The sequence below is a fragment of the Oncorhynchus gorbuscha genome, linkage group LG15 (genome assembly GCF_021184085.1).
Source record: "Oncorhynchus gorbuscha isolate QuinsamMale2020 ecotype Even-year linkage group LG15, OgorEven_v1.0, whole genome shotgun sequence".
In the NCBI taxonomy this organism is placed as follows: Eukaryota; Metazoa; Chordata; class Actinopteri; order Salmoniformes; family Salmonidae; genus Oncorhynchus; species Oncorhynchus gorbuscha.
Window position 1 is genome coordinate 64,219,678 of NC_060187.1, and position 27,472 is coordinate 64,247,149.

A 27,472-nucleotide genomic window follows, 5' to 3' on the forward strand; every position below is an offset into this window, starting at 1 on the left:
TATATTCACATGGATACATACATTGTAATCGTTTTATTAGATATTTATTTTCTATTATCCAATAACTCTACATTAACAAAATTAAGTTGTAATTCGTTTTACAATGACATTTTTTCTTTCATAACAAGTTCATTGTGTAATTGTGCAGTCACAAATGGGATTAGCAATTAGAATTATTTGATTACAGTTAAACACTACCAACGTAAAGTAGTACTTCCACTGGAACTAAGACAATGATGTAATTGATGCATGAAAATTGAAATACCATTGTGGACATTTTCACATGTTCTTCCTAGTATCTTAGGGATTACGTTTTAAAATAACAAACTTTGGATTCTGGCTATTCTCAAACCAAGTACTTTTAAAGTGGATATCGGCTTCTAATATTGGGTCTAAAGTTTAAGACACCTGAAAAACAAAGAAGCACATAAGAGGACATGTTGAGAAAATGCTTTGGGTTGTGGGAATTGAGAAGATGTGGATTGATAAGGAGATCTTCTTATACAAAAGCATACAAAAGTGGAAATCTTAATTCTGTCTTTGTGGCAGAGTGGGAAAGTGGCTTCAGTTAATGTCAGACCAGCTGAGGTTGAGATTTAGGTTGCACTTTACTAAAACTCTCCATCAAAATCATACTGTATACCATCATAAACATGTCATAATACATGTTACTGGCAGTCAAATTCACTAATCCAACAGTGTCGTAGCACAGGTGGACATTGAAGTATTTCACTAGTCAACAATCACATGCAACAAACAAGCCCAATGATGGATGGGACATCTTCGTTAAAGCTCATTCCAATGACAAACTGTACTGTGCAAATGTGATGAATTTCCTCTAGTAGTGGCCTTATGTTGAGATGTACTCTTATTGTAAGTGTGATCGATCAAGTCTGTTGATGTTCTAAATGGGTTTATTCTGGAAAGAGCTGGTGACAGGAATGTGATGACTCGTTCTCTGGGAGAACATTTATTTTACAAGGCTCCACCTTGTTGGAGGGACAAGGTTGGACAGTCTTTGAGTGGAACATAGGATTCCAGGGAAGGGGGCAGAGGGAAGGGGCATATTGAGTTTGATGAGCTTATTAGTTCCACTTGATGTCCCAGAACTCTGAAGTGGCTTTCTCCGTGGCTGTGTCCACCACCTCCACCCCCTCATTCTGATAGGGTGGCGTCGTGACCTTCTGCTCTGCCAAGTTAGTCAGGGCTGGAAAAACATAGCAGGTACATCATGTCATTATCACAGTGAACATAAAATAACTTATGCGGGTCATACAATGATAACATTAGAGACCTATCCCACACATCATACATTTATTTAGTTGTATGTCAGTCAATAGAATTAATATCTGTCCTCACCAGGGTGACAGGTGATCAGAGCCTCCTCCCATTGGCCGTTGATTAGGCACTTAATGACGGGGTTCTGTGTCTGGAGGAATCCTTCTTCACAGTAGTAGCGCACCTTGGAGTTGGTCTCGTAGCGCAGACGCGACTTACCAAACACCTTGGCATTGGCAATGATGGGGGGTTGGCCACAGAAAGCTGAACAGAAATCATGCGGTTAGGAGTGCAAATACATTCAAACTATACTGAGATATTGAGGACAACTTCTATGCTACACTACCGTGGTGGTTTTGGTTGTGTACTCACAGGTGCCCTTCTTGCAGGTGTAGGAGAGGTGGTAGTTACAGGGCACATCGCTCCAGCGCCCCCCGTCATGCCATACCATCACCACACAGTCCTCTCCAGACAGGAAGTAACTGTCAGGCTGGCCCCGGTACCAGTTCTCATACAACTGGCAGAGAAAGATGGGAAGTAGGATGAAGAAGTAGGGGAGTTTTAATAATGTTAGTTGACATTTAAAGTAGCTGAGAAGTAGTATAAGAAGCAGATCACATACCAGGAGGAGGTTATTTTTGCATCAGGTCTTACAAACCATAAGTGAGGATGTTCTGTATACCAATAGGTTACAATCCCAGAGGCACGTTCATGCAAATAACATTATGTTTATGGAGAACCTAGACATATTTCATGGGTACACAGACTATGTGAGATTTACCAGAGGATTCCCGTCAGACCAGCGGAAGTCTCCCTCTATGGTCCTGTCATTCAGTCCCGTCCACTGGTACTCTCTGTACTTATCTAAAGGGAAAGAGAGAGCGCACTGTAACTTTGGGCCTGCAAACACTCGCTCACTAGCAGATAGGGGTCAGTGTCAGTCTACAGGCCATGGGAAACAACTAAGGAATGCTAGATAATCTCCTCCATATTTCCAGACATAATACTAACACTGGCATCCAAGCCCTCCCATGTTTCATGGTAAAATGAGTGAATGGCAGGTAAAACATGAAAGAAGACAATGTTGCATCTTCTCTGGACGATACGACCTTAAACAGTCAAAGCCATCTGTTTAAACAAGTGTTTTTAGTTTACAAAACATTCCTCACAGATGGTACTGGGGTTACAGAGGGTTCATTACGCATTCAGTTTATGCATTTGGGGACTGTAGGTTCTGTTCACACTGAATAAAGCTACGACAAAGAGTTCAATTAACACATTTCCCCCATTTAAATGTTTGAATTACACCGTTTTAACAATCCACGGATGAGGGTTACAGAGGTCAGGTTATGCAGAGCACTTGGAGCTGTCTGTTACAAGATCAAAGTACATGTTTTCAGGCCTGCTGTACCATTAATGTAGTCCTGTTCCTCAGGGGTCATGACCGAGATCAGGTGACCGCCACACATACGACAGTGCTGCTCTGCCACCTCCCAGCCCTGGCGCTTGGTGAAATGTCGGTAACAGAAGCCCATGAACTTTTCCCAACCCGGCTCACACACCTCCAGGTCTGACCAACATGAAGAAGAAGAGGTTAGATGCACACAGAGGAGACAAACATATACACAAGGGGGAGTGATATGTTAATTGTTTTAACATCTTTGAGAAAACAAAACATGAAATCTGTTACTGTACCTGTCTGGCACATGTCTCCTCCATAGGTGTGCAAGCAAAGGCACTTGGTTGAAGACCCACTGTCCACACATGTTCCCCCGTTATAACAAGGATTCTCATGGCAGGAATCTGAGACAAAGGTAGGAGAGAACAACTATTGACACCAATGTAAATGCAGTAACAACGTATCTAAAATATTGTTGGTGTGTGTGTGTGTGTTCCATTTTTGAATCCCCTCTTTATAGTGTCAAAGTAAAGGACAGATATGACGGGATCACTTTATTGTTGATTTACATGGGAATTTATTTGACTGCCACTGGAGGGAGCCATTATACCAACAGTACTCATCATCAGACTGACTGACTATAGAGTTCAGTTTACAGAAAATATAATTTTACCTATTCAAGCTGCTGTGCTGAGGAACTTTTAGACATAGGTGACCTTTTCAAATGTTTTTAGCACATATGCTTCCATGCTCTTTTTTACCATGCCATTTTGTCAATGCCCCCATGTAGTCTTTAAAAATATATATTTTTAAATAATCACTTTATGTCTAATAAATCACTGTGTTTATTTCATGAAAATAAGTCCCTGAGTCTCCTTTTGCCATTAAAATGCCCAGTATGATCGTGTGAGCGTGTTGATACAAATTGAAATATATTTACATATACAGCCCTGCTTGGCGGATATGATTGTCTAGACCAGGGGTCAGTCCTCAAGGGCCTGATTGGTGTCACACCTTCTCTTCATCCCTAGCAAACACAGCTGATTAATCAAATTGCATTCTAAACAAAAGATCATGATTAGGTGATTATTGGAGTCAGGTGTGTTAGCAGGAGCTGGGGAAAAACTGTGACATCAATCAGGCCCTTTAGGACTGGAATTTCCCACCCCTGGTCTAGACTCTAGAGCCCCTTCAAAGTAAGAGGATACATATGCAAATAAAAGATGACTGGTCATTGGTCAGAATAATCAGATCAGATTGTGATGTTATGCTGTGGGCCAAAAACTCCCACCCACCTGAAAAGGTTTATTCCTCTTCAAAAAGCTCTTCCACTAAAATGGAATTATCATAATTATTGTGTTATTTTGACCTCATAGTGTGGAAATATCATAACAAAAAAACAGGAAATCATGTTTTGACTGCACTGCCCCTTTATTTATTTTTGTTTTGGCTCCAGCACTTTGAATATATACAATGAATGTGAGTTTAAAGTGCAGACTTTAAGCTTTAATGTAAGGGTAATCTCGTCAATATAGGGTGAATTTACAGCACTTTCTGTAGATAGTCCCCCCACTTTAGGCAACCAAAAGTATTTGGACAAACTCACTTGTGTGTTAAAGTCTAGTATTTGGTCCCATATTCCTAGCACCCAATGACTAAATACAGTACATCAAGCTTGTGACCCTACAAACCTGTTGGATGCATTTGTTTTGGTTGAGTTTCAGATTATTTTGTGTCCAATACAAATGAATGATAAATAATGTATTTTGTCATTTTGGAGATACTTTTTCTTTGGGGGGGGGGGGGGATGTTATCTATGTCTCTGTAACTTTCTCAGTCATCATCATTCACAATTCATTCATGGTTATCCGTAATCATGGTAGCATCCACATTAATGTAGAAGTGGTTAGAATTTCATAGTCGTTGCATCATTTCAAATCCAAGGTGGCGGAGTAGAGCCAAGACAAAAACAAAAAATGTCACTGTCCGAATACATTTGGAGCTCACTGTATATTATGTTCCCAATCCTTTGCTGCTATGAACAGAGACAGCTCCTCCTGCTGTGTGTTTACCTCCAACAGAAACAACGATAATCCCCTTCTTTTGCTGAGTCAGTTGTTTACTCTGACTGCCATGTGAATGCATTTTTTAAAAACTTTCTAATGACTAAGCAGAGTGGGGGAGGCATGAGACCATAAAATAAATACAAGAGTCAAGTGAGTAATTTAAGGTGAGGTATATGGTAGAAAGTATGCAATTATGATTTGCATTAACACATGTATTCAAATAATTGTCATGGTTTGAGTTACATTGAACGTTACCTGAAATGTTCCCAAATCTTGGAGTAGTAGGAATGGTAATCAGTTTCTCCTCATCAACGTCCTCTGGATATAGGGGTGCTGCCGTCGTAGTCTGGTCATCGTAGTCCTCTGTGGTGGGCGTCGGGCTGGGGGTCTCCTCAGGCTCATTAGTGAGTGGAGTAAAGGAGTCAGGGTCCTCAGTGAGTGAGGTCTCCCCACTGTAATCCAGATTTACATCAGCCCGGGACTCTTGGGGTATGGTGGGGGAGGGCAGGGGGGTCTGGGACAAGTCAGAGAGCAGCATGATTTCCATATCAGTAGAAGGCGCATCTGTACTCGACTCACGCTCGCTTTCATCTATGCTGTTGACAGTTGTGCCATTGATGGGAATGACAGTTTCATTCATGTATGGGACTTCTGGTTCAAGGATCCCTGAGCTTTCTCCAGATTCAGCAGATTCAGAGTGCTCCTCGTCTGATCCTGATCCTAGGCCGGACTCCACCTCCTCTTGGCCACTCACCTCCTGGTCACTGTCCTCATCTCCACTCACCTTCAGATCACTCTCCTTGCCTCCACTCACCTTCAGATCACTCTCCTTGCCTCCACTCGCCTCCTGACCACTCTCCTTGCCTCCACTCGCCTCCTGACCACTCTCCTTGCCTCCACTCGCCTCCTGACCACTCTCCTTGCCTCCACTCGCCTCCTGACCACTCTCCTTGTCTCCACTCGCCTCCTGACCACTCTCCTTGCCTCCACTCGCCTCCTGACCACTCTCCTTGCCTCCACTCGCCTCCTGACCACTCTCCTTGTCTCCACTCGCCTCCTGACCACTCTCCTTGCCTCCACTCGCCTCCTGACCACTCTCCTTGCCTCCACTCGCCTCCTGACCACTCTCCTTGCCTCCATTCGCCTCCTGACCACTCTCCTTGCCTCCACTCGCCTCCTGACCACTCTCCTTGCCTCCACTCGCCTCCTGACCACTCTCCTTGTCTCCACTCGCCTCCTGACCACTCTCCTTGCCTCCACTCGCCTCCTGACCACTCTCCTTGCCTCCACTCGCCTCCTGACCACTCTCCTTGCCTCCACTCGCCTCCTGACCACTCTCCTTGCCTCCACTCGCCTCCTGACCACTCTCCTTGCCTCCACTCGCCTCCTGACCACTCTCCTCTTCTCCACTCACCTCCTGACCACTCTCCTCTTCTCCACTCACCTCCTCACCAGAAGCTGTCTCTGGGGTAGTAGTTTCGACTACTTCTGGGATTTCACCCAACCCCTCTTGCTCCACCTTCTCCAGCCCTTCCTCCAGGGGTTCAAACCCAGATGGAACGCTGGATTCTGGGATGACGGTTATGAAGTCACCTGGGGAGCTGGCCCCTGCTTCCACGGAACGCTGGGTCGGGGGGGAATATGTTATAGGTATGGGGGATGTCAAAAGGGTAATGTCAAGCATTCCCTTGTGGACCCCAGAGGCTTCACTAGAGTCAGTGTCATAAATAACTGTAAGGACTTCGTCAGTTGGAACTGAACCCAGGTCAGTGTGCTCATCCTGGTCAGTGGAACCATTGGAAACTTCTGGTAATGAGTCCACTGTGCCTCCTGCCTCCTGCTCCACATGGTCATCTAGGGTAGAGGAGTCGGGTGACGTGACACCAGACTGCTCCTGAGTGGGGTCATAAGCTGCCAGGAAACAGATCACAAACATTATTCAAGCCGACAGTTAGTGTAACCCTGTCCGCACTTGAGTGTTCAACTCTTTAAAAAAAATGTAGCAGACATTACATATGCACAAATGTTTTATGTCATTTAATAAAGTCTTCTGGTCAGGCTCCGTAGATGGGCACATCGCCCACCGCTCCCGAGTATACTACTCGCCAATGTCCAGTCACTTGACAGCAAGGTAGACGAAATCCGAGCAAGTGTTGCCTTCCAGAGAGACATCAGAGATTGCAAAATTCTCTGTTTCACAGAAACATGGCTCACTCGGGATACGTTATCAGAGTCAGTACAGCCACCTGGTTTCTTCACGCATCGCGCCTACAGAAACAAACATCTCTCTGGTAAGAAGAAGGGCGGGGGTGTATGCCTTATGATCAACGAGTCGTGTTGTGATCATAACAACATACAGGAACTCAAGTCCTTTTGTTCACCTGACCTAGAATTCCTTACAATCAAATGGCGACCGCATTATCTACCAAGAGAATTCTCTTTGATTATAATCACAGTCATGTATATCCCCCCAAGCAGACACATCGACGGCCCTGAAAGAACTTCATTGGACTCTATGTAAACTGGAAACCACATATCCCGAGGCTGCATTTATTGTAGCTGGGGATTTTAACAAGGCTAATCTGAAAATAAGGTTCCCTAAATTTTATCAGCATATCGAATGTGCAACCCGGGCTGGCAAAATCCTGGATCATTGTTATTCTAACTTCCGCGACGCATACAAAGCCCTCCCTCGCCCTCCTTTCGGCAAATCTGACCACTACTTCATTTTGTGGCTCCCAGCCTATAGACAGAAACTAAAACAGGAAATGCCCGTGCTCAGGTCTGTTCAACGCTGGTCTAACCAATCTGATTCCACGCTTCAAGATTGCTTCGATCACGTGGACCGGGATATGTTCCGGATAGCGTCGAACAACAACATTGATGTATACTCTGATTCGGTGACCGAGTTTATTAGCAAGTGCATCAGTGATGTTGTACCCACTGCTGCTATTAAAACCTTCCCCAACCAGAAACCGTGGATTGATGGCAGCATTCGTACAAAACTGAAAGCACAAACCACTGCTTTTAATCAGGGAAAGGTGTAACGTTCGTCATTGGAATGAGGTGAGCACCAAAGCGCAGCGTGGTAAGTGTTCATCATTATGTTTATTAAACAGAGAACACTCAACAAAATAACAAAGGAGAACGAAAATGAAAAAGTTCTGTAAGGTGACATACACATAACAGAAAACAATCACCCACACCACACAGGTGGGAAAAGGCTACCTAAGTATGATTCTCAATCAGAGACAACGAAGGACACCTGCCTCTGATTGAGAACCATACCAGGCCAAACACAAAACCACAACATAGAAAAAAGAACATAGACTACCCACCCAACTCACACCCTGACCATACTAAAAACAAAGACATAACAAACAAAAAAGGTCAGAACGTGACACAAGGCGACTGGAAACATGACCGAATTCAAACAGTGTAGCTATTCCCTCCGCAAGGCAACCAAACAAGCTAAACGTCAGTATAGAGACAAAGTAGTGCCGCAATTCAACGGCTCAGACACAAGAGGTATGTTACAGGGACTACACTCAATCACGGACTACAAAAAGAAAACCAGCCCCGTCGCGGACCCCGATGTCTTGCTCCCAGACAAACTAAACAGCTTCTTTGCTTGCTTTGAGGACAATACAGTGCCACCGACACAGCCCGCTACCAAAACTTACGGGCTCTCCTTCACCGCAGCAAACCTGAGTAAAACATTTAAACGTGTTAACCCTCGCAAGGCTGCCTGCCCAGACGGCATCCCTAGCCGCGTCTTCGGAGCATGCGCAGACCAGCTGGATGGTGTGTTTACGGACATATTTAATCAATCCCTATCCCAGTCTGCTGTTCCCACATGCTTCAAGAGGGCCACCATTGTTCCTGTTCCCAAGAAAGCTAAGGTAACTGAGCTAAACGACTATCGCCCCGTAGCACTCACTTCCGTCATCATGAAGTGCTTTGAGAGAATAGTCAAGGATCATATCACCTCCACCCTACCTGACACGCTAGACCCACTCCAATTTGCTAACCGCCCCAATAGGTCCACAGACGACGCAATCGCAATCACACTGCACTAACCTATCTGGACAAGAGGAATACCTATGTCAGAATGCTATTCATTGACTACAGCTCAGCCTTTAATACCATAGTACCCTCCAAACTCATCATTAAGCTCGAGACCCTGGGTCTCGACCCCACCCTGTGCAACTGGGTCCTGGTATTTCTGATGGGACGCCCCCAGGTGGTGAGGGTAGGAAACAACATCTCCACCCCGCTGATTCTCTCCTGGAAGAAGCTAGCTAGCTTACAAAGAATAACAACAAAAAATATCTAGTTAACAGAAGAAAGGAAGACAAAATAAGGACAAAAGAAGGACAGAAGAAAAAGGAAAAGAAAGAGGACAACAAAGTGAAACAGTCAGCACTTCTATTGCAACTTCGTATTTCGTCGTCCTAACGTAGTCTACACTGCTATCTGCCCAGCAGCTAGCCAGCTAGCAAACGTCCACCGTCTACCGAATAGCAGCACTGTAGAAACTATTACACTCAACTGAACGACTTGATTAGTGTAGTGTTAGCTAGCTACATAGTTGTCTTTGCTGTCTTCGTATCCAAGATAATTGTGTAGTTTAGAGCGTGTAGTCTTAGAGTGATTATCTTAATTTACCGAGGTTAGCTAGCCAGCTATTTGTCGTCCTTAACGTAGGAGACACTGCTAGCTAGCCAACAGCTAGCCAACGTCTACTGAATAGAACTTCCGCACTCAACAACCCGGTCGCATTCCGCTTCGCTCCACAGGTAGTATCACATTTTTCATTTCATTTCATTACAGCACAACGGTTTGATTTGTTTGATCGTAGCTAGCTACATAGCTAGCTACATAGCCGTCTGTGTATCAAAGATAATTGTGTAGTCTAGAGCGATTTTCTAGGTTAGCTAGCCAGCTATTGTCGTTCTTTTAACGCAACGTAACGTAATCAACACTGCTAGCTAGCCAGCTAGCCCCCGAATAGCAGCACTGTAGAAACTACTACACTCAACGGAACGACTTGATTAGTGTAGTGTCAACAACGCAGCCACTGTCAGCTAGCCTACAAAGTCAACAACGCAGCCACTGCCAGCTAGCCTACTTCAGCAGTACTGTATCATTTTTAATAATTTTAATCAATAAGATTCTTGCTACGTAAGCTTAACTTTCTGAACATTCGAGACGTGTAGTCCACTTGTCATTCCAATCTCCTTGCATTAGCGTAGCCTCTTCTGTAGCCTGTCAACTATGTGTCTGTCTATCCCTGTTCTCTCCTCTCTGCACAGACCATACAAACGCTCCACACCGCGTGGCCGCTGCCACCCTAATCTGGTGGTCCCAGCGCGCACGACCCACGTGGAGTTCCAGGTCTCCGGTAGCCTCTGGAACTGCCGATCTGCAGCCAACAAGGCAGAGTTCATCTCAGCCTATGCCTCCCTCCAGTCCCTCGACTTCTTGGCACTGACAGAAACATGGATCACCACAGATAACACTGCTACTCCTACTGCTCTCTCTTCGTCCGCCCACGTGTTCTCGCACACCCCGAGAGCTTCTGGTCAGCGGGGTGGTGGCATAGGGATCCTTATCTCTCCCATGTGGTCATTCTCTCTTTCTCCCCTTACCCATCTGTCTATCGCCTCCTTTGAATTTCATGCTGTCACAGTTACCAGCCCTTTCAAGCTTAACATCCTTATCATTTATCGCCCTCCAGGTCCCCTCGGAGAGTTCATCAATGAGCTTGATGCCTTGATAAGCTCCTTTCCTGAGGACGGCTCACCTCTCACAGTTCTGGGCGACTTTAACCTCCCCACGTCTACCTTTGACTCATTCCTCTCTGCCTCCTTCTTTCCACTCCTCTCCTCTTTTGACCTCACCCTCTCACCTTCCCCCTACTCACAAGGCAGGCAATACGCTCGACCTCATCTTTACTAGATGCTGTTCTTCCACTAACCTCATTGCAACTCCCCTCCAAGTCTCCGACCACTACCTTGTATCCTTTTCCCTCTCGCTCTCATCCAACACTTCCCACACTGCCCCTACTCGGATGGTATCGCGCCGTCCCAACCTTCGCTCTCTCTCCCCCGCTACTCTCTCCTCTTCCATCCTATCATCTCTTCCCTCTGCTCAAACCTTCTCCAACCTATCTCCTGATTCTGCCTCCTCAACCCTCCTCTCCTCCCTTTCTGCATCCTTTGACTCTCTATGTCCCCTATCTTCCAGGCCGGCTCGGTCCTCCCCTCCCGCTCCGTGGCTTGACGACTCAATGCGAGCTCACAGAACAGGGCTCCGGAAGGCCGAGCGGAAATGGAGGAAAACTCGCCTCCCTGCGGACCTGGCATCCTTTCACTCCCTCCTCTCTACATTTTCCTCCTCTGTCTCTGCTGCTAAAGCCACTTTCTACCACTCTAAATTCCAAGCATCTGCCTCTAACCCTAGGAAGCTCTTTGCCACATTCTCCTCCCTCCTGAATCCTCCTCCCCCTCCCCCCTCCTCCCTCTCTGCAGATGACTTCGTCAACCATTTTGAAAAGAAGATCGACGACATCCGATCCTCGTTTGCTAAGTCAAACAACACCGCTGGTTCTGCTCACACTGCCCTACCCTGTGCTCTGACCTCTTTCTCCCCTCTCTCTCCAGATGAAATCTCGCGTCTTGTGACGGCCGGCCGCCCAACAACCTGCCCGCTCGACCCTATCCCCTCCTCTCTTCTCCAGACCATTTCCGGAGACCTTCTCCCTTACCTCACCTCGCTCATCAACTTATCCCTGACCGCTGGCTACGTCCCTTCCGTCTTCAAGAGAGCGAGAGTTGCACCCCTTCTGAAAAAACCTACACTCGATCCCTCCGATGTCAACAACTACAGACCAGTATCCCTTCTTTCTTTTCTCTCCAAAACTCTTGAACGTGCCGTCCTTGGTCAGCTCTCCCGCTATCTCTCTCAGAATGACCTTCTTGATCCAAATCAGTCAGGTTTCAAGACTAGTCATTCAACTGAGACTGCTCTTCTCTGTATCACGGAGGCGCTCCGCACCGCTAAAGCTAACTCTCTCTCCTCTGCTCTCATCCTTCTAGACCTATCGGCTGCCTTCGATACTGTGAACCATCAGATCCTCCTCTCCACCCTCTCCGAGTTGGGCATCTCCGGCGCGGCCCACGCTTGGATTGCGTCCTACCTGACAGGTCGCTCCTACCAGGTGGCGTGGCGAGAATCTGTCTCCTCACCACGCGCTCTCACCACTGGTGTCCCCCAGGGCTCTGTTCTAGGCCCTCTCCTATTCTCGCTATACACCAAGTCACTTGGCTCTGTCATAACCTCACATGGTCTCTCCTATCATTGCTATGCAGACGACACACAATTAATCTTCTCCTTTCCCCCTTCTGATGACCAGGTGGCGAATCGCATCTCTGCATGTCTGGCAGAAATATCAGTGTGGATGACGGATCACCACCTCAAGCTGAACTTCGGCAAGACGGTGCTGCTCTTCCTCCCGGGGAAGGACTGCCCGTTCCATGATCTCGCCATCACGGTTGACAACTCCATTGTGTCCTCCTCCCAGAGCGCTAAGAACCTTGGCGTGATCCTGGACAACAAACTGTCGTTCTCAACTAACATCAAGGCGGTGGCCCGTTCCTGTAGGTTCATGCTCTACAACATCCGCAGAGTACGACCCTGCCTCACACAGGAAGCGGCGCAGGTCCTAATCCAGGCACTTGTCATCTCCCGTCTGGATTACTGCAACTCGCTGTTGGCTGGGCTCCCTGCCTGTGCCATTAAACCCCTACAACTCATCCAGAACGCCGCAGCCCGTCTAGTGTTCAACCTTCCCAAGTTCTCTCACGTCACCCCGCTCCTCCGCTCTCTCCACTGGCTTCCAGTTGAAGCTCGCATCCGCTACAAGACCATGGTGCTTGCCTACGGAGCTGTGAGGGGAACGGCACCTCAGTACCTCCAGGCTCTGATCAGGCCCTACACCCAAATAAGGGCACTGCGTTCATCCACCTCTGGCCTGCTCGCCTCCCTACCACTGAGGAAGTACAGTTCCCGCTCAGCTCAGTCAAAACTGTTCGCTGCTCTGGCTCCCCAATGGTGGAACAAACTCCCTCACGACGCCAGGACAGCGGAGTCAATCACCACCTTCCGGAGACACCTGAAACCCCACCTCTTTAAGGAATACCTAGGATAGGATAAAGTAATCCTTCTCACCCCCCCTTAAAATATTTAGATGCACTATTGTAAAGTGGTTGTTCCACTGGATGTCATAAGGTGAATGCACCAATTTGTAAGTCGCTCTGGATAAGAGCGTCTGCTAAATGACTTAAATGTAATGTAATGTAAATGATTCTCAGGACTGGGGCCCCACAAGGGTGCGTTCTCAGCCCTCTCCTGTACTCTCTGTTCACCCATGACTGCGTGGCCATGCATGCCTCCAACTCAATTATCAAGTTTGCAGATGACACTACAGCGGCAGGCTTGATTACCACTACAGGGAGGAGGTGAGGGCTCTCGGAGTGTCGTGTCAGGAAAATAACCTCACACTCAACGTCAACAAAACAAAGGAGATGATCGTGGACTTCATGAAACAGCAGAGGGAGCACCCCCTATCCACATAGATGGGACAGTAGTGGAGAATGTGGAAAGTTTTAAGTTCCTCGGCGTACACATCACGGACAAGCTGAAATGGTCCACCCACACAGACAGCGTGGTGAATAAGGCGCAACAGTGCCTCTTCAACCTCAGGAGGCTGAAGACATTTTTCTTGTCACCAAAAACACTCACAAACTTTTACAGATGCACAATCGAGATCATCCTGTCAGGCTGTATCACCGCCTGGTACGGCAACTGCTCCACCCACAACCGTAAGGGTCTCCAGAGGGTAGTGAGGTCTTCACAACGCATCACCAGGGACAAACTACCTGCCTTCCAGGACACCTACAGCACCCAATGTTACAGGAAGGCCAAAAAGATCATCAAGGACAACAACCACCCGAGCCACTGCCTGTTCACCCCGCTATCATCCAGAAGGCGAGGTCAGTACAGGTACATCAAAGCTGGGACCGAGAGACTGAAAAACAGCTTCTATCTCAAGGCCATCAGACTGTTAAACAGCCATCACTAACATTGAGTGGCTGCTGCCAACATACTGACTGAAATCTCTAGTCACTTAATAATTAAAAATTGGATGTAATAAATGTATCACTAGTCACTTTAAACAATTCCACTTTATATAATGTTTACATACCCTACATTACTCATCTCATATGTATATACTGTACTCTATACCATCTACTGCATCTTGCCTATGCAGTTCAGCCATCGCTCATCCATATATTTATATATACATATTAATAAGAATATTCTTATTAATTCCTTTACACTTGTGTGTATAAGGTAGTTGTTGTGAAATTGTTAGATATTACTGCATGGTCGGAACTAGAAGCACAAGCATTTTGCTACACTCGCATTAACATCTGCTAACCATGTGTATGTGACCAATAACATTTGATTTGATTTGATTTAAAAGAGAGTCGCACAGTCCAACGTTTTGGCATCACTGTGCCTTCTTCAAGGTAATGTCATGAATGCTTGAAGCAGGTTATGTAGACATTCACGTTCAAGCATTCATGACATTACCCTGAAGGCAAAGTGATGCTGAAATGTTGCTGGTTTATCCAATAAATTACTTGGAGCTGGTATATAGTCTGTGCGACTCTCTTTAAAAAAACATTTTTTTTTATAGCCTATAATTTTATAGCCTTTTATAGAGTACCACACTCCATCCCACTGCTGTCTTGTCTCTGAAGCTAAGCAGGGTTGGTCCTAGTCAGTTCCTGGATGGGAGACCAGATGCTGCTGGAAGTGGTGTTGGAGGGCTGGTAGGAAGCATGCTTTCCTCTGGTCTAAAAAAATATCCCAATGGCAGTGATTGTGGATAGTGCCCTGTGTAGGGTGCTGTCTTTCAGATGGGACGTTAAACGGGTGTCCTCTCTGTGGTCACTAAAGATCCCATGTCACTTATCGTAAGAGTAGGGGTGTTAACCCCAGTGGCTAAATTCCCAATCTAGCCCTCATAGCCACTTTATCATGCCCAGCTTCCAATTGGCTCGTTCATCCCTCTCCTCTCCCCTGTAACTATACCCCAGGTTGTTTCTGTAAACGAGAATGTGTTCTCAGTCAACTTACCTGGTAAAATAAGGGCTACATCAAATTAAATGAGTATAATTTACTCACCGTTAGTCAGCACCTCCACCACATTTTTTGGGGGTGCGCCAGCTCATGCTTTTTATGTCATTCAATACCATTAAATATTTACTGCACTAAATCTTCAGTGCATTACATAAAGAAAAGTGTTTTTAAAAAAACGACACAAAAAGGCTTCTCTATGGACTCACCATATTCAGAGGTAGGGATCAGTTCATAGGGGTCCATCTCCACTGGGCTTAGGGTAGCCAGGTCTCCTGACTCAGCAGTAGCAGAGCCACTGTTCTCCCCTGTCTGGAGGACCAATGAGTCCAGTGATGTGATATGCTCCTCAGGGAGAAGGACACTGGCACTGTGGTCCACAGAGTTGGTTCGGTGGTATTCAGATGTGCTCTCCCAGTATGGAGGCTGAGTGGTGGGCTGGTCAGGGAAGAGCTCCGTTTCCTCATGAGGTGAAGTGGAAGATACAGATGTATCCTCGACACCCCCAGTGATGGCTCCCTCAGGCCTGATGGACCCTCCTGAGAGGTCATAAGAGGTGCTTGGGTAGACCGTGTCCGTGACATGCTCCCCCTGGATGGCATGCTCATCTCTGGAGTGGTCTTCCTCAGGAGGTATGGGCAGCCCGCTTTCCAGTTGCTCCTCTGGAGAGCTGTCATAACTAGTAGTGGCTTCAACTCCTGATACATTAGAGCCTGTGGTCTCAGAGGTAAAAGTGTAGTGTTCGGTCTCCTGGGTGATCCCTGTTTGCAGATGGCTTTCCTCTGAAATACCATACTGAGACTCACCACTCTCAGGGGTTGTGCCAGGCATGGGATGTGGATCACTGGACCTGTCCACCTCCTCATATGCTGTGGTGGGCACGGGGGCCTCCAGAGCAGTCCCTGGTACACCCTCTATAGAGGGCTCTCCTGATTCCATGTTTGACTCTAACGAGGGCTGGTAGGGATCGGGGATACCAATGTTGTCTTCATGAGCAGTTGTAAGATCATCTGATTCATAATTTGTCTCGGGAGAAGGTGGATACAGTGTTGGGTTTGCATTCAGCTCATCATAGGGTGTGACTGGGTAGTTTGAATCTAAGTGTACCTCCTCAGGGGCGGGCTGATATGATTCTGGGTTGCTGACCTCTTTCACCAGCTGCCAGGTGTCCTCTGTGGGCTCCAGGTCTTGGGGGAAGGATGTGGGGGTGAATGAGTCTTGGGGTTCAACCGGAAAGGGTAGCTCCTCGTGATAGACTACAGTAGGGCCCGGGCCATCGACAGCCCCCTGCTCCTCTCCAGGCTGGTCTGGGTACTGCTCCCCATGATGAACCCCCTGTTCCTCTCTGTGCTGCCCAGGCACAGCCTCCTGCTCCCCTCCGTCCTCCTTGATGTACACCTCCTCAGTAACACCCCCCTGCTCCTCTCCGTGTTCTCCAGGAACAACCCCCTGTTCTTCTCCGTGCTCCCGAGGGACAGCCCCCTGCTCTGGGTACTGCTCACCAGGGACAGCCCCCTGCTCCTCTATATGCTCTGATGGGTGCTGCTCCGCTGGAATAGGGAGTGCAGTCAGGTAGCCCTGAACTTCTTCGCTCATCACCTGCTCCGTCACCTGACCCAGGCTGAATTCCTCCAGAGGCTCAGACAGCGTCACAATGTCCTGGCCGATGTCCTCTGGCTCTGTTGCCAGGTAATCATGGGGAGATTCGGTGTGAGTGTTGCTGTTGCCTGTCAGATGCAAGGGCAACGAATCCAAGTTAGGCCAGAGGATGAGTTAGAATACCGTAGGAACTGCGTTGGGATGCCACTACTGAAGCCCAGCAATACTTTCAAAACCTCTTACCTCGGAAGCAGTAAGTGTCATGGCGAGTGTGTGCCTCTGGAAAGCCTGTCTGGTTCAAATGGCGATAGACAGTCCTGACCCCAGGCTCCCCTCCACCACAACGCTCCCTGGGAGTGACAATGGGGTAGCGTACACTCCCATCAGCCAACCACCCCGGGCTGCAGGCGTTCAGTCCGTCATTCCAGGCTGCATACAGCTGACCTGTGGTAGCCAGCTCCGCTCCCTGAGCCAGACAATATGCCTTAGCTTCCCACAGGGTGAAACTTCGGGGGGAAGAGCCATGGAACACTTCCCCTGTAGACATGGAGGGAGAAGTCAGGTTGTAATAATCTGCACTTGATCAAATTCATGAAACACTCCAATAAATAACATATTTTCCTACCCTCTATGTTCTCCACATAACAGTATACATCGTACAGCTCATCAGGTTCCAGCAGCCCATAGTTCCTCACTCCAGGATGCCCGTCCATGTCTCCAAAACATCCCTCTCGTGGCATCTGGATGGGATATCTGTGGAGAAGAGTGTTGATATCACATAGTGTTATACAACTGTTATAACAAAGGGGAAAGTCTATTGAAGTGGATGAAAGCATCTCTCTATCTGTGTCCACTTGATATGAGAGAACATTCACAGTGGTCTTTTATCTGCCTGTGGCCCTTACCTCACTGAGTGGTCTGAGAGCCAGCCCGCATCACACCGCTCATAGCCACTGTGGTAGGCTGCCAAGAGCTGCTCTGGGGTGGCGATGTGAGCCCCGATCTCTTCACAGGCGTCCCGGGCCTGCGCAAAGGTAAAGGCATAGCGACTGGAAGCATCCCGGTAGTGGAACACCACCCCTGTTGAAGGTCCACAGTCTTGCCGTTATTTCAGATTCAGTATTTTGTGTGAACTACAGCTACATTCACAAGCATAGGCTATATCGTATTCATTAGGTTATAAACTGCTCTAGTCTTGCCCATTCACCCTCTGAATGGCATACATACACAATCCATGTCTCAATTGTATCAAGGCTTAAAAATCATTCTTTAATCTGAGTCTTCCCTTTCATCTACACTGATTGAAGTGGATTTAACAAGTGACATCAATAAGGGATCATAGCTTTCACCTGGATTCACATGGTCAGTCTATGTCATGGAAAGAGCAGCTGTTCTTAATGATTTGTATACTCAGTGTAAGTGGTAATGTACAGTCAGTGTCTATGCTGTGTTTTATAGGACATTCTCTGTCTCTCCTAGAGCCATCCTGTGACTGACAATTCTGACTGGCTCACTGCCTGCTGAGATACAAGCATTGACACACACACTCCTGAGTCGTTACTGTCATAGGTCAGGAACTCTGGCTTATCCCCAACATCTATGACTTCAACCCCTGGCCTCACCTTTGACCTTGACCTGAGCCACACCGTCGGCATCCTCCAGGCCCTGCTGCACCTCACAGCGGTAGAAGCCAGAGTCGTTGTACTGCAGGCCATCCAGCCTCAGGGTGAGGTCGGCCGGGGAGGAAGCGTAATGGAGCAGGGAGGCTCTGTCCTTGTAGGCCTCGCTGACCTTCACCCTGTCCCCTCGGGCCACAAGGATCTCAGTCTCGTGCCCCTGGGACAGCATGCTCCACTTGACCCTGGGTAGGGAGAGGACGGCGTGGCGGCCATTCATGTTGGGGGGCGGGTGGGACAGAGACACCAGGCAAGGTAGGGTAAGAGAGCCCCCCAAGACGGCAGATAAGGGAGGGGTCGTAGGGATGGTCACCTGTAGGAGTCTGGAGTCATCTGGAGAGAGCAGACCAAAGGGGTTCAATTGCTGACTTTATACAGTCAAAAAGTTCACAGGTTGTCTCAGGTTGCAGTTGATGTTATTTGTTAAAGTCTGGAACCCATTTAAAAGTCTTGCCATTTGCCGTCATGGTGTTGTTGAAACAAATACCGGATGAGATACTTCCTCTTCACACCTGTTGCACATCAGTTAACCTTGATTTTTGCTATTAAAGTCACACCATCTAAAATAGTTTCCAGACTGTGTGTCAGCAAAAATGATGAATGACAGGGGAGTGATTAGAAAGTGCCCCTATACCCTTAGAAGTTAAATGTCATAGATCATTGAATGGATGTCAGTATAGCCGAGGCTGACGGAGGGTGGTCACGCACCTGAGGCTTGGCTGGGGGTAGAGGAGGACGGTAGGATGAGCAAACAGATGGCACACAGCAGCAAAGACAGGAGCATCTCCAATCTGCAATAGAGAGAAAAAGAGAGGTGGGGGGGGGGGAGACACAAAGAGATAAAGACATTATCATTATTGTGAAAGCTTAATAGACAAATGGAGAAGTGCTGTAGAGAAAGTGAGAAGAGGCAAAGAGGTAGGGATGACTCCCTCAATAACTCTCAGAGGGTCCTGTGGCCTCTTTGGATACCTGGAGACAAGATAAGACATTTACAAATATTGATTCATGCTTACAGTCATTCATCAACCTCAGAGTATAATACTAGACAGTGGCAAGTGGCCAGCTTTCACCAACCACCTCAGCCTCTACGACCGTAAAGTAAAAGCCGTGGCTAAGACATCAGCGCTGTCATTTAGCAGAGACCTTGAGAACGGATAGGATGGTGTGTTAATCCATCACATGCAACGTCAGTCCTGATCAAGCTGAAGTCCTTTTGAAATAACAAATATTCATTCTTCATTTTGACAAATTGATTTGTATGACAAGTGTGAGGGATTGTTCTTTAGTTCTGCAGAATTTTGTTGAGCTTCCAATAAGTTAATTGATGAGTCTATGGATATGTCTTTGTGCTGTTTTGTATGTGTATATAAATCTCTTTAAGTCAGATAGTGTGTGTGTGTATGTGTGTGTGTGTGTGTGTGTGTGTGTGTGTGTGTGTGTGTGTGTGTGTGTGTGTGTGTGTGTGTGTGTGTGTGTGTGTGTGTGTGTGTGTGTGTGTGTGTGTGTGTGTGTGTGTGTGTGTGTGTGTGTGTGTGTGTGTGTGTGTATAAAGTAGCTGTGCACTGCATGTGCCTTTTTGCATCAGTCAACTAGAGTGTGTTAGAGAGTAACTGTCTGTGTGGCCTTGGTGTTATCCAGCTGGCATGAGTCAGCCTTTGAGAGCTCTCGAGTGTGAGCAGAATTCTGATGTCCCACAAATTCCCCCAGGATGGCATGGCACAAAGCCCTTTCTCCAACTCCACTGCTTTATCATCGTTATATCCCTTTTAGCAACCTAAATGTTAAATCCCAACCACCCCCACCCCATTAACATTACCCACGCACCAAAGACACACAGACACAGCTACACATTTCCCCCACTGACTCAATAGGACCGCCACATTACCCATTCTGAGCAGGCCGGTGTATTCAAATAAGCAGTGTGCTTCTTAGAAGGTGCAAAAATGTAACGTGAATAGAGTTCCCCCCCCCCCCCCCCCCCAGGATGTCTTGGTGAATGATCTGCGCAGTCACGCTGCAAACCCAGTGCACTGGGTACTTTAGTGATCACTCACAATTAGAGAACACCTTCCTATTATTGATCAGACCCCTTTTGCCCTCAGAACAGCCTCAATTCGGGAATGGACTCTACAAGGTGTCAAAAGCGTTCCAAGTTGGCTGGATGTCCTTTGGGTGGTGGAACATTCTTCATACACATGGGAAACTGTTGAGCGTGAATAACCCAGCAGCGTTGCCGTTCTTGACACAAACCGCTGCGCCTGGCACCTACTACCATACCCAGTTCAAAGGCGCTTAAATCTTTTGTCTTGCCCATTCACGCTTTGTATGGCAAACATACACAATCCATGTCTTCATTTTGTCAAGGCTTAAAAAGCCTTCTTTAATTAACTTATCTCCTCTTCATCTACACTGATTGTCTACACGTCAATATGGGATCATAGCTTTCACCTGGATTCACCTGGTCAGTCTATGCCATGGCCAGAACAGGTGTTCTTAATGGTGTGTACACTACAGTACATTGCCTTTATTCAAATGCAAGTCTAACTTCGGCTATATACTCAATGTGAATGATTTATTCAACCTAAAATATCTAGTACAGTAGGTGGCATTCATGTATCATCAGGCCATTTATCTTTATAATGACTATTCTATCTGCTGATATATCCCTGTAGTTCAAATGTCTTGATGTCCTAAAGTTTGTCTAAGGAGGAAGTGATGAAATCTCTACTGACAGCCCACAGTAGATTGTTGATTTATTGTAAACGTCTCATCCATACCCTTTATTCTTTTTTACAAGCTATTTTACAAGCAACCAGTGATGAGGTTAGAGGAGGAGAATCTCAACACTACATTGCCTGTCTGGATTGTTGCTTCCCTTTTATATAAAAATATTTTGGAAAATCACATCAGGAACTGGAATCAAGAACTAAATTCACTCAAAATTCAAGGCAGTAATTATTGTTGGTTTTGTAGTAATCCGACGGCGCTTTATGATCAATTACCCAAAGTTCCAGTGTAAAACTCTGTTTTCAAAGTTTGAAGTTCAGTGACCTGTTGCATAATATAAACTGTAAATCCATTAGTAAACATGGGGGTTGTCAGAGTGTGATCTCGACTAGTACAGTAGAGGAGTGGTGATGATAGAAGAGTGGGTCAATTGCACATGAACGAAACTGTCTCGAACCTGTGAAGAACATCATTGGGTAAATCATCCACATCATAACTGTTGGTTGAAATGAAATTGGGGAGCTGATGGATCTGTGGCAGTATCCATAACAGTAGATGGTGAGTGGACAAGCAAATGAACCGTCATCCTGTCAGCCTTCCCTCCCCTACTTGTCTCAGCTCCGGTTTCTAGGAGAATGAAGTCTTTTTTTCTCCGGTTCCTAAATTACCCTCCATTCAATCTTCCTCAATCCTTTGACTGTTAATGAAGTATATAAGCAGACAGCACTGATATGTGTTCAATTCCCCCAACACCCAAAACATCCCCCCCCCCCCAATATCCACACACACACAAATAAACCCCAAAATGATCGATACAGACCGATCCAACCGTTCCACGAGGGCATTTTACTGCTATCGATAATAATGATAAGTAGCCTTTACTAGAGAAATGTGAAGTTTGAAATTAAACGGGACAATGGTAGCCACAACATTCAAAGAGATATAAGTAGTTTTAAGTGTAATATAAAAAATAACTAGTGCACATTAATGTTGTACATTTACCGTTCAACTTATCATGATAATTCAGTAAATGTATCATGATATGGATTTTTGTTCATACCTCCAAATTTTTACACACACACATAAACACACGGAAACATACACACGCACGCACGCACACACACACACACAGTAGTTTTCTTCCCTGCTGTGTTGGGCACATGGCCCTTAGCCACAACCACATTTCCATACTCCAAGGAGAGAGGGAGAGGGCTTCCTCTGGGGAGAGAGAGAGGGGAGGACGCATCCCAGGCAACCTCAGACATGCATCACAAGTGGCTGGAATAACCAATGACTTCACCTTGGTCTGACCAAGAAAGGTAATTTCAGGCTGAAGGACTGCAGTATACAGTGTGTGAGTGTGGAAGTCCATAATGAGGGTTAGTAACAGATTATTACTATTTTGGCTTACGTAATGGTATGATACGTCACTCTTTGTGGTCAAATAGAATGAGATACTGTGAACATCAACACACACACCTGACACACACAGCCTCTCTCCTCTGTAGCTTATCAAACACCAGCTGTCCTAGTCATTATTTTCGACACACACCACCACCTCTGCCAGTCTGCCACCCTCCATTACCCAGCCTCGTTCCACCCCACCACCACCACACCCACCCTCCAATCCTGCCTCACGTTACCTCGAATGACTCCATCTGCCCATCTCTAGGGGCAACCCATACCCCCTCACAGGCCCGGGCTGGCAGGAAGCAAAGTGTGGGGAGGGGGGCTATGAGGGAGAGAGAGATAGGGGGACAAAACTGTACAGAGTGCACTAAGAGAGGAGAAAGACAGCGACAGAGAGAAAAAGTCAGCAGGGAGGAAGCTTTGGTGTGATTCAACAGGACACAACAGAAGGTCCAGCTGAGGAGTGGTTTTAGCCATATTGCTATTAGCGTTAGCCATTAGCCACTCCAGCCAAAGGAACTGACTCATGGAGGTGGATGGGGGGCAGGAGCCTTGGCCCATTTGTAGCCTGTGCCACGGGCTGATTAGGCAGAAATGTAGGGCTTCTGAGCGCTTTAAGGGCTTATGGGAGACTGTCAAGGCAAACTCTGGCAACTCTCACAGCAGGTCACCAAATCAGTCCACTTTCTTCAGTCAACAACACAAAGACCTATTTAGAAACCAGTGATATCACATTTGCAATGGACAGTCATATTTGCAAGGTTAGTCAAACTGAGAAGAATAACCCAGATACCACGGCATCAAAGCATCTTGTAAAAGTACAAGGCTTGTTGATATAGATACTGCATCAGACAGGTCCTGATTGGGGCATAGTACTAAACGAGGTTAACGTACTGTATGGGTCGATGTTCTTTTAAAACAACAACATCAACTTAGAAACAGAAGTGTTGATAAATCAACACTGAGATGTCATGCGTGGAACCCAATCACTTGAAATAGCCTAAACATTGTAAGTGCCCCTTACTATGACATAAAGTAGCAAAATATGTATGCTGACTGTGACAGGTGTAGAGCAATTAGCTAGCTACCTGTTCCAACGTAACTATCACTTGCCATTCCACAAAACATCTGTGTTAACCCACTCAAATATCACCTGGCATCAAAAGGTCCAAGCATTTGACACCCAGTTGTTCCCCGGGCGCCGATGACGTGGATGTGGATTAAGGCAGCCCCCTGCACCTCTCTGATTCAGAAGACACATTTCAGCTGAATGCATTCAGTTGTACAACTGACTAGGTATCCCCCTTTCCCTTTCCAGTTCAGAGAACGGTATGTCTTAATCCATATTTTTAAAGAAAGCCACTGGTATTAATGTCAATACAGTAGTTGGTTGGGGAAAATAAGCTTTATTCCCTGTCACAGAATGTCCATATGTAGTCAGTTTGGAGTACAGTACAACATGTATTTCTATAGGTACAAGTAGGCCTGCAACAACAGTGATCATTGCCCCATGCCCCCTATGATTTACTTAATAAAATCAGTTTGGAGGGTATCCTTACACAGCACTATAGCAGGTCCAATCTGTCTGGATCCTGCTTAACTGTGCTCAGAAAACAATGCATGAGGAAAATGTTATTTTACATTGAATAATTGGGATTGTGGGTTCAATGGTAAGTCAAAATAACTTTATATATATATATATATATAAAAAAGCTTCCATAAAATAGCAAAATAGCATTAACAGTAGGATAAAAGAGGTAATAGAAAATATTTAAAATATATTTTTGACGAAAAATAGGCTGTATTATTTCAAACGTTTTTCGAAAATGTCTCTAATTTGCTCTAATTTTGGCAAAATGTATTGAGGATTTTGTTTGACTTATACAAATAAAAAACATTTGTTGGCTAATTGATGAGCAAAACGTGTTATTTTGCGACAGAAATGTATTCTTATATTTATTAAGGACATGCCAAAAATATATGATTTACAAATCCATCACCTACCTCATTTAAACGACGCACTCAAAATATCCTTTCTGTGTACCTTTGTATTTTGAAGCAGACTCGACAGGTGCAACTTCTAATAAATATTTTTCCAGCAAATTTGAATGGAATTAGACAGTGAGTTGTCAGGTACGAGGATTCCCCACGTTGAATTGAAAAAGCTAAATAACGATTTGAGCTCCGTCCGCCAGCGAAGGAAGCAAAGTAAAGAGGGATTGGGGGGCAGAGAATTATGCACACCAAAATCTTGAACAGCCCACTTTCTTCCTCCGACAAAGAACACTTTCCCATTTGCGGGACAATGGAGAAAGGGGGATGTGGGGGTATAACGAAACGACAAATCAATCACTCACAAGGATGCAGGTTGAAGGAATCACTTTAAGGGAAAATAATATCAGAAGTCAATAGCCTGAATTCAAAGTTGCAAGTCAGTCTGTCAAAGCAGAAGCCAGGATGCTTTGCGGTCCGATAAGCAACACATGTGAAAAGCATGATCCCACACCATCTTGCAGCAGAGGGCACCACTGAGAATGCTGAAGTGAGCCCTATAGGCTACCAGCAGCGCCCATTCACATACTCCAGTTACCGAAACTACAATTAAAAGAAAACAGCACTTCAGTCTGCTGGTTTTTCAATCTTTCAATTTTTATTTAGAGCAATCTTGAATAAATGTTTAAATTTATCAATCAAACTTGTAAACCACAAATTATTTGTTTCCATGCTGCAAATTCAGTGAGAAGAGAACATATCATGATGATTTGATTAGGCCTATTCATTGCCTGTCATGAAGAATATAACCAATTATGACCATCGCTGATCACTCATAAAAAGGCGAGAGGGAATCTTCATTAAAATACTCCTCCTACAAGCTCCCCTGAAATATTGCAAAACTCTCAAGAAATTAGTAATTCATGCAAGACTGAGGGTTAACAGCTAATGGTGAACAATCTAACATTATCCTCATTATGTGCCCCTGCACAAAGGGATTGATTAAGGGTTAGTAATCTGGGATAATCTTGACTAACGTGGATGATAGCAGATGTTTTTTCTCAACCTGTCGACATGAAAGGCCAAACAAAGTGTCATAATCACATTGCTTTGAGTTCCATTTGGATGCTTATGCAATTTCAGTTCCCAATTTAACTAAATCTCTATGGATTCATCAAGACCTGTATTGGATTACTTGCACAACAATATTAGTGTGTGGAGGAACTATTTGTCCTTTCACAGCTATCAGAGTTAACCGTTTCCTATAAAAGTGTAACACATGATACAGGTTGAAAGTACGTGGGAAACACTTATTTAGATTTCCAACTAGACACAAAGCAGGACCTTGCTTTCTCGTGGACAGGCTGCAGAGTCAGAGTCGTGATTCATGTCTGCTATGCTCACCACTTGTGGACAGAAGGTGGATGCTGGCCACCCACAGAGGTTTTAATGGCCCAACAGTATAAACAGACAGAAGTTAGAAAAGTGGGTGTAGCATAGTAGTAGTGCTGAGCAAGAGGTCTTGGTAAGAGGGGAGGGTGAATACCGCTTTGTTCATAGCCTTGCTCAGCTGACAGTTGCGGCTGAGTGGCAGGCTGTGAAGGAATTTAACATATAGGCATGGTGCGGGATGGTCAACATGGGTGCTGGGAAGCCAGTGGAACGGACGCCGCTGTTGGACTGCAGGCCCAGAGGTATGGGTATGATTGTAGGCTGGCTCAGAGAGAGTCGCCAATATTTTCGCCATGCACTTCCCACCCCCAGTCTAGTTCATTATTGGTTATTGCCACCATCCATCTCAATGTTATAAATTGATAATGTTGTGAGGGCCAAAACATCATTGTAGAAAACACATGTATGTTACAACTTTAACTTGCTCTGGACATACTCTCATTCCAGGCAACATTTCCCAATTCATTCAGCTATATCCCTTCATGGCACAAAGACATGCATTCCACCTGCGATTAAATCTGATCACTGACCTGATTGTTCCACTGCTATAATACTTTACTGCCTTTTCAAATCAACATTAATGAGAACCTGTTTGGCTCATCTCTCAGGCTGCAAACCTCTTCCGCTGTGTCACAGATGAATGCATTGGTATAAGGTCATTTCTCAACCTTACGCAATGACTTCTCTGCACGGCACCTACAGGCATTTCGTGGCAGAATTTAGAGCTCAGGCTTCTCTGCCATTTGTAAAGGTCCACTCTGCGGTGCCTACACAAGTGGGAGTGGAGTTAAAAGTAAATATGCATGAGACACAATTTATTCCTTGACATGAAATGGTAAAAACCATCTGACAAGAGGAAACGATGGAAAGCTCCAACAAGTCAAAAAGAAAAATGTGTGAAATGAATTGTCTTTTAATCTCAGTGGATAGCTGTGAAGAGTCAAGATAAAACAAGGGTCCACATAAACAGTGAATGGATGGCAGCCGGGAAGACTGGCAGAGTGGCGTGCCCTCTCAGAATCACTGATACATTCTGGAGAGAAGGTGTAATGTCCTGGATTTAGCCATCAGGAGCTCTGGCACCAGCGACACCGTGGTTTTCAGTTGCCTGCTCAGTCAATAGAGGTTAGGCCAAGGCTGACATGAGAAGAACAGAACGATTCTCTTTGAATACCTAGCATAGGTCTTCACAGAAGGAGGGGGAAAACAGAACAGCCAAAGGCAGTAGCACAGTTCACACCCTGACCAAGGCAGGAGAAGATACAACAGGGGCCTCTCTTTATGGGTCCCACAGCACTGAAGTATAAGTCCACAGTCTGCTCCAACAGATGTCAACAACAGCAACATGAATCAATGGGATTTCTAGTTTAAATCTTTTTTAGTTTTGACACAAATGCTTTTAATTGAGTATTGCCATTAAGCTAATGCGTCGCTAAATTATCCACTGAAAAGAAACTGGACGACAATGCATGTTTGTTTAATGACTACTGGAGCTGTAGTCTAATCACACCAGTCTGGCACTGTTGTGTTGAATGGTGTCTTGGTAACAGTTGTGAGTCATTAGGACCACAGTCTACTTTCACAAGAACCCCTCAGGAAAGATTCTAGAAATATCAAGTCCCTGGACAGACATACAATTGCCTCTGTGTAATGGTTATTAT

General features: G+C 45.8%; 1 protein-coding gene across 3 annotated transcripts; it reads right to left on the reverse strand.

Annotated features, from left to right (window-relative positions):
- Window positions 1-14: 14 nt before the first annotated feature.
- On the reverse strand, window positions 15-27,341 carry LOC123997743 (brevican core protein-like). 3 transcript variants are annotated; one of them, XM_046302267.1, is made up of 15 exons: window positions 24,372-24,701; window positions 18,936-19,018; window positions 18,174-18,560; window positions 17,457-17,631; window positions 17,177-17,304; window positions 16,795-17,088; window positions 15,162-16,679; window positions 6,188-6,654; window positions 4,999-5,257; window positions 2,974-3,081; window positions 2,690-2,848; window positions 2,060-2,142; window positions 1,651-1,795; window positions 1,360-1,542; window positions 15-1,207 (listed from the first exon to the last, which is right to left on the reverse strand). In XM_046302267.1, exons 1-15 carry the CDS (start codon window positions 24,374-24,376, stop codon window positions 1,086-1,088), a joined length of 4,116 nt encoding a protein of 1,371 aa, XP_046158223.1. In that variant the 5' UTR covers window positions 24,377-24,701; the 3' UTR covers window positions 15-1,085. The 3 variants fall into 3 exon arrangements, with proteins under 3 accessions (XP_046158223.1, XP_046158222.1, XP_046158221.1); XM_046302266.1 differs by lacking the exon at window positions 24,372-24,701 and adding an exon at window positions 24,725-27,341 and having other exon boundaries at window positions 4,999-6,654; XM_046302265.1 differs by having other exon boundaries at window positions 4,999-6,654; window positions 24,372-24,703.
- Window positions 27,342-27,472: the final 131 nt, after the last annotated feature.

Excerpts from the sequence above, each read along its gene's own strand:
- LOC123997743 (XM_046302265.1), bottom strand. Across the intron at positions 3,082-4,998 it reads AAGATTTGGGAACATTTCAG|ATTCCTGCCATGAGAATCCT; the intron begins GTAACGTTCAAT and ends CCTTTGTCTCAG. Across the intron at positions 2,143-2,689 it reads GGAACAGGACTACATTAATG|ATAAGTACAGAGAGTACCAG; the intron begins GTACAGCAGGCC and ends CTTTCCCTTTAG.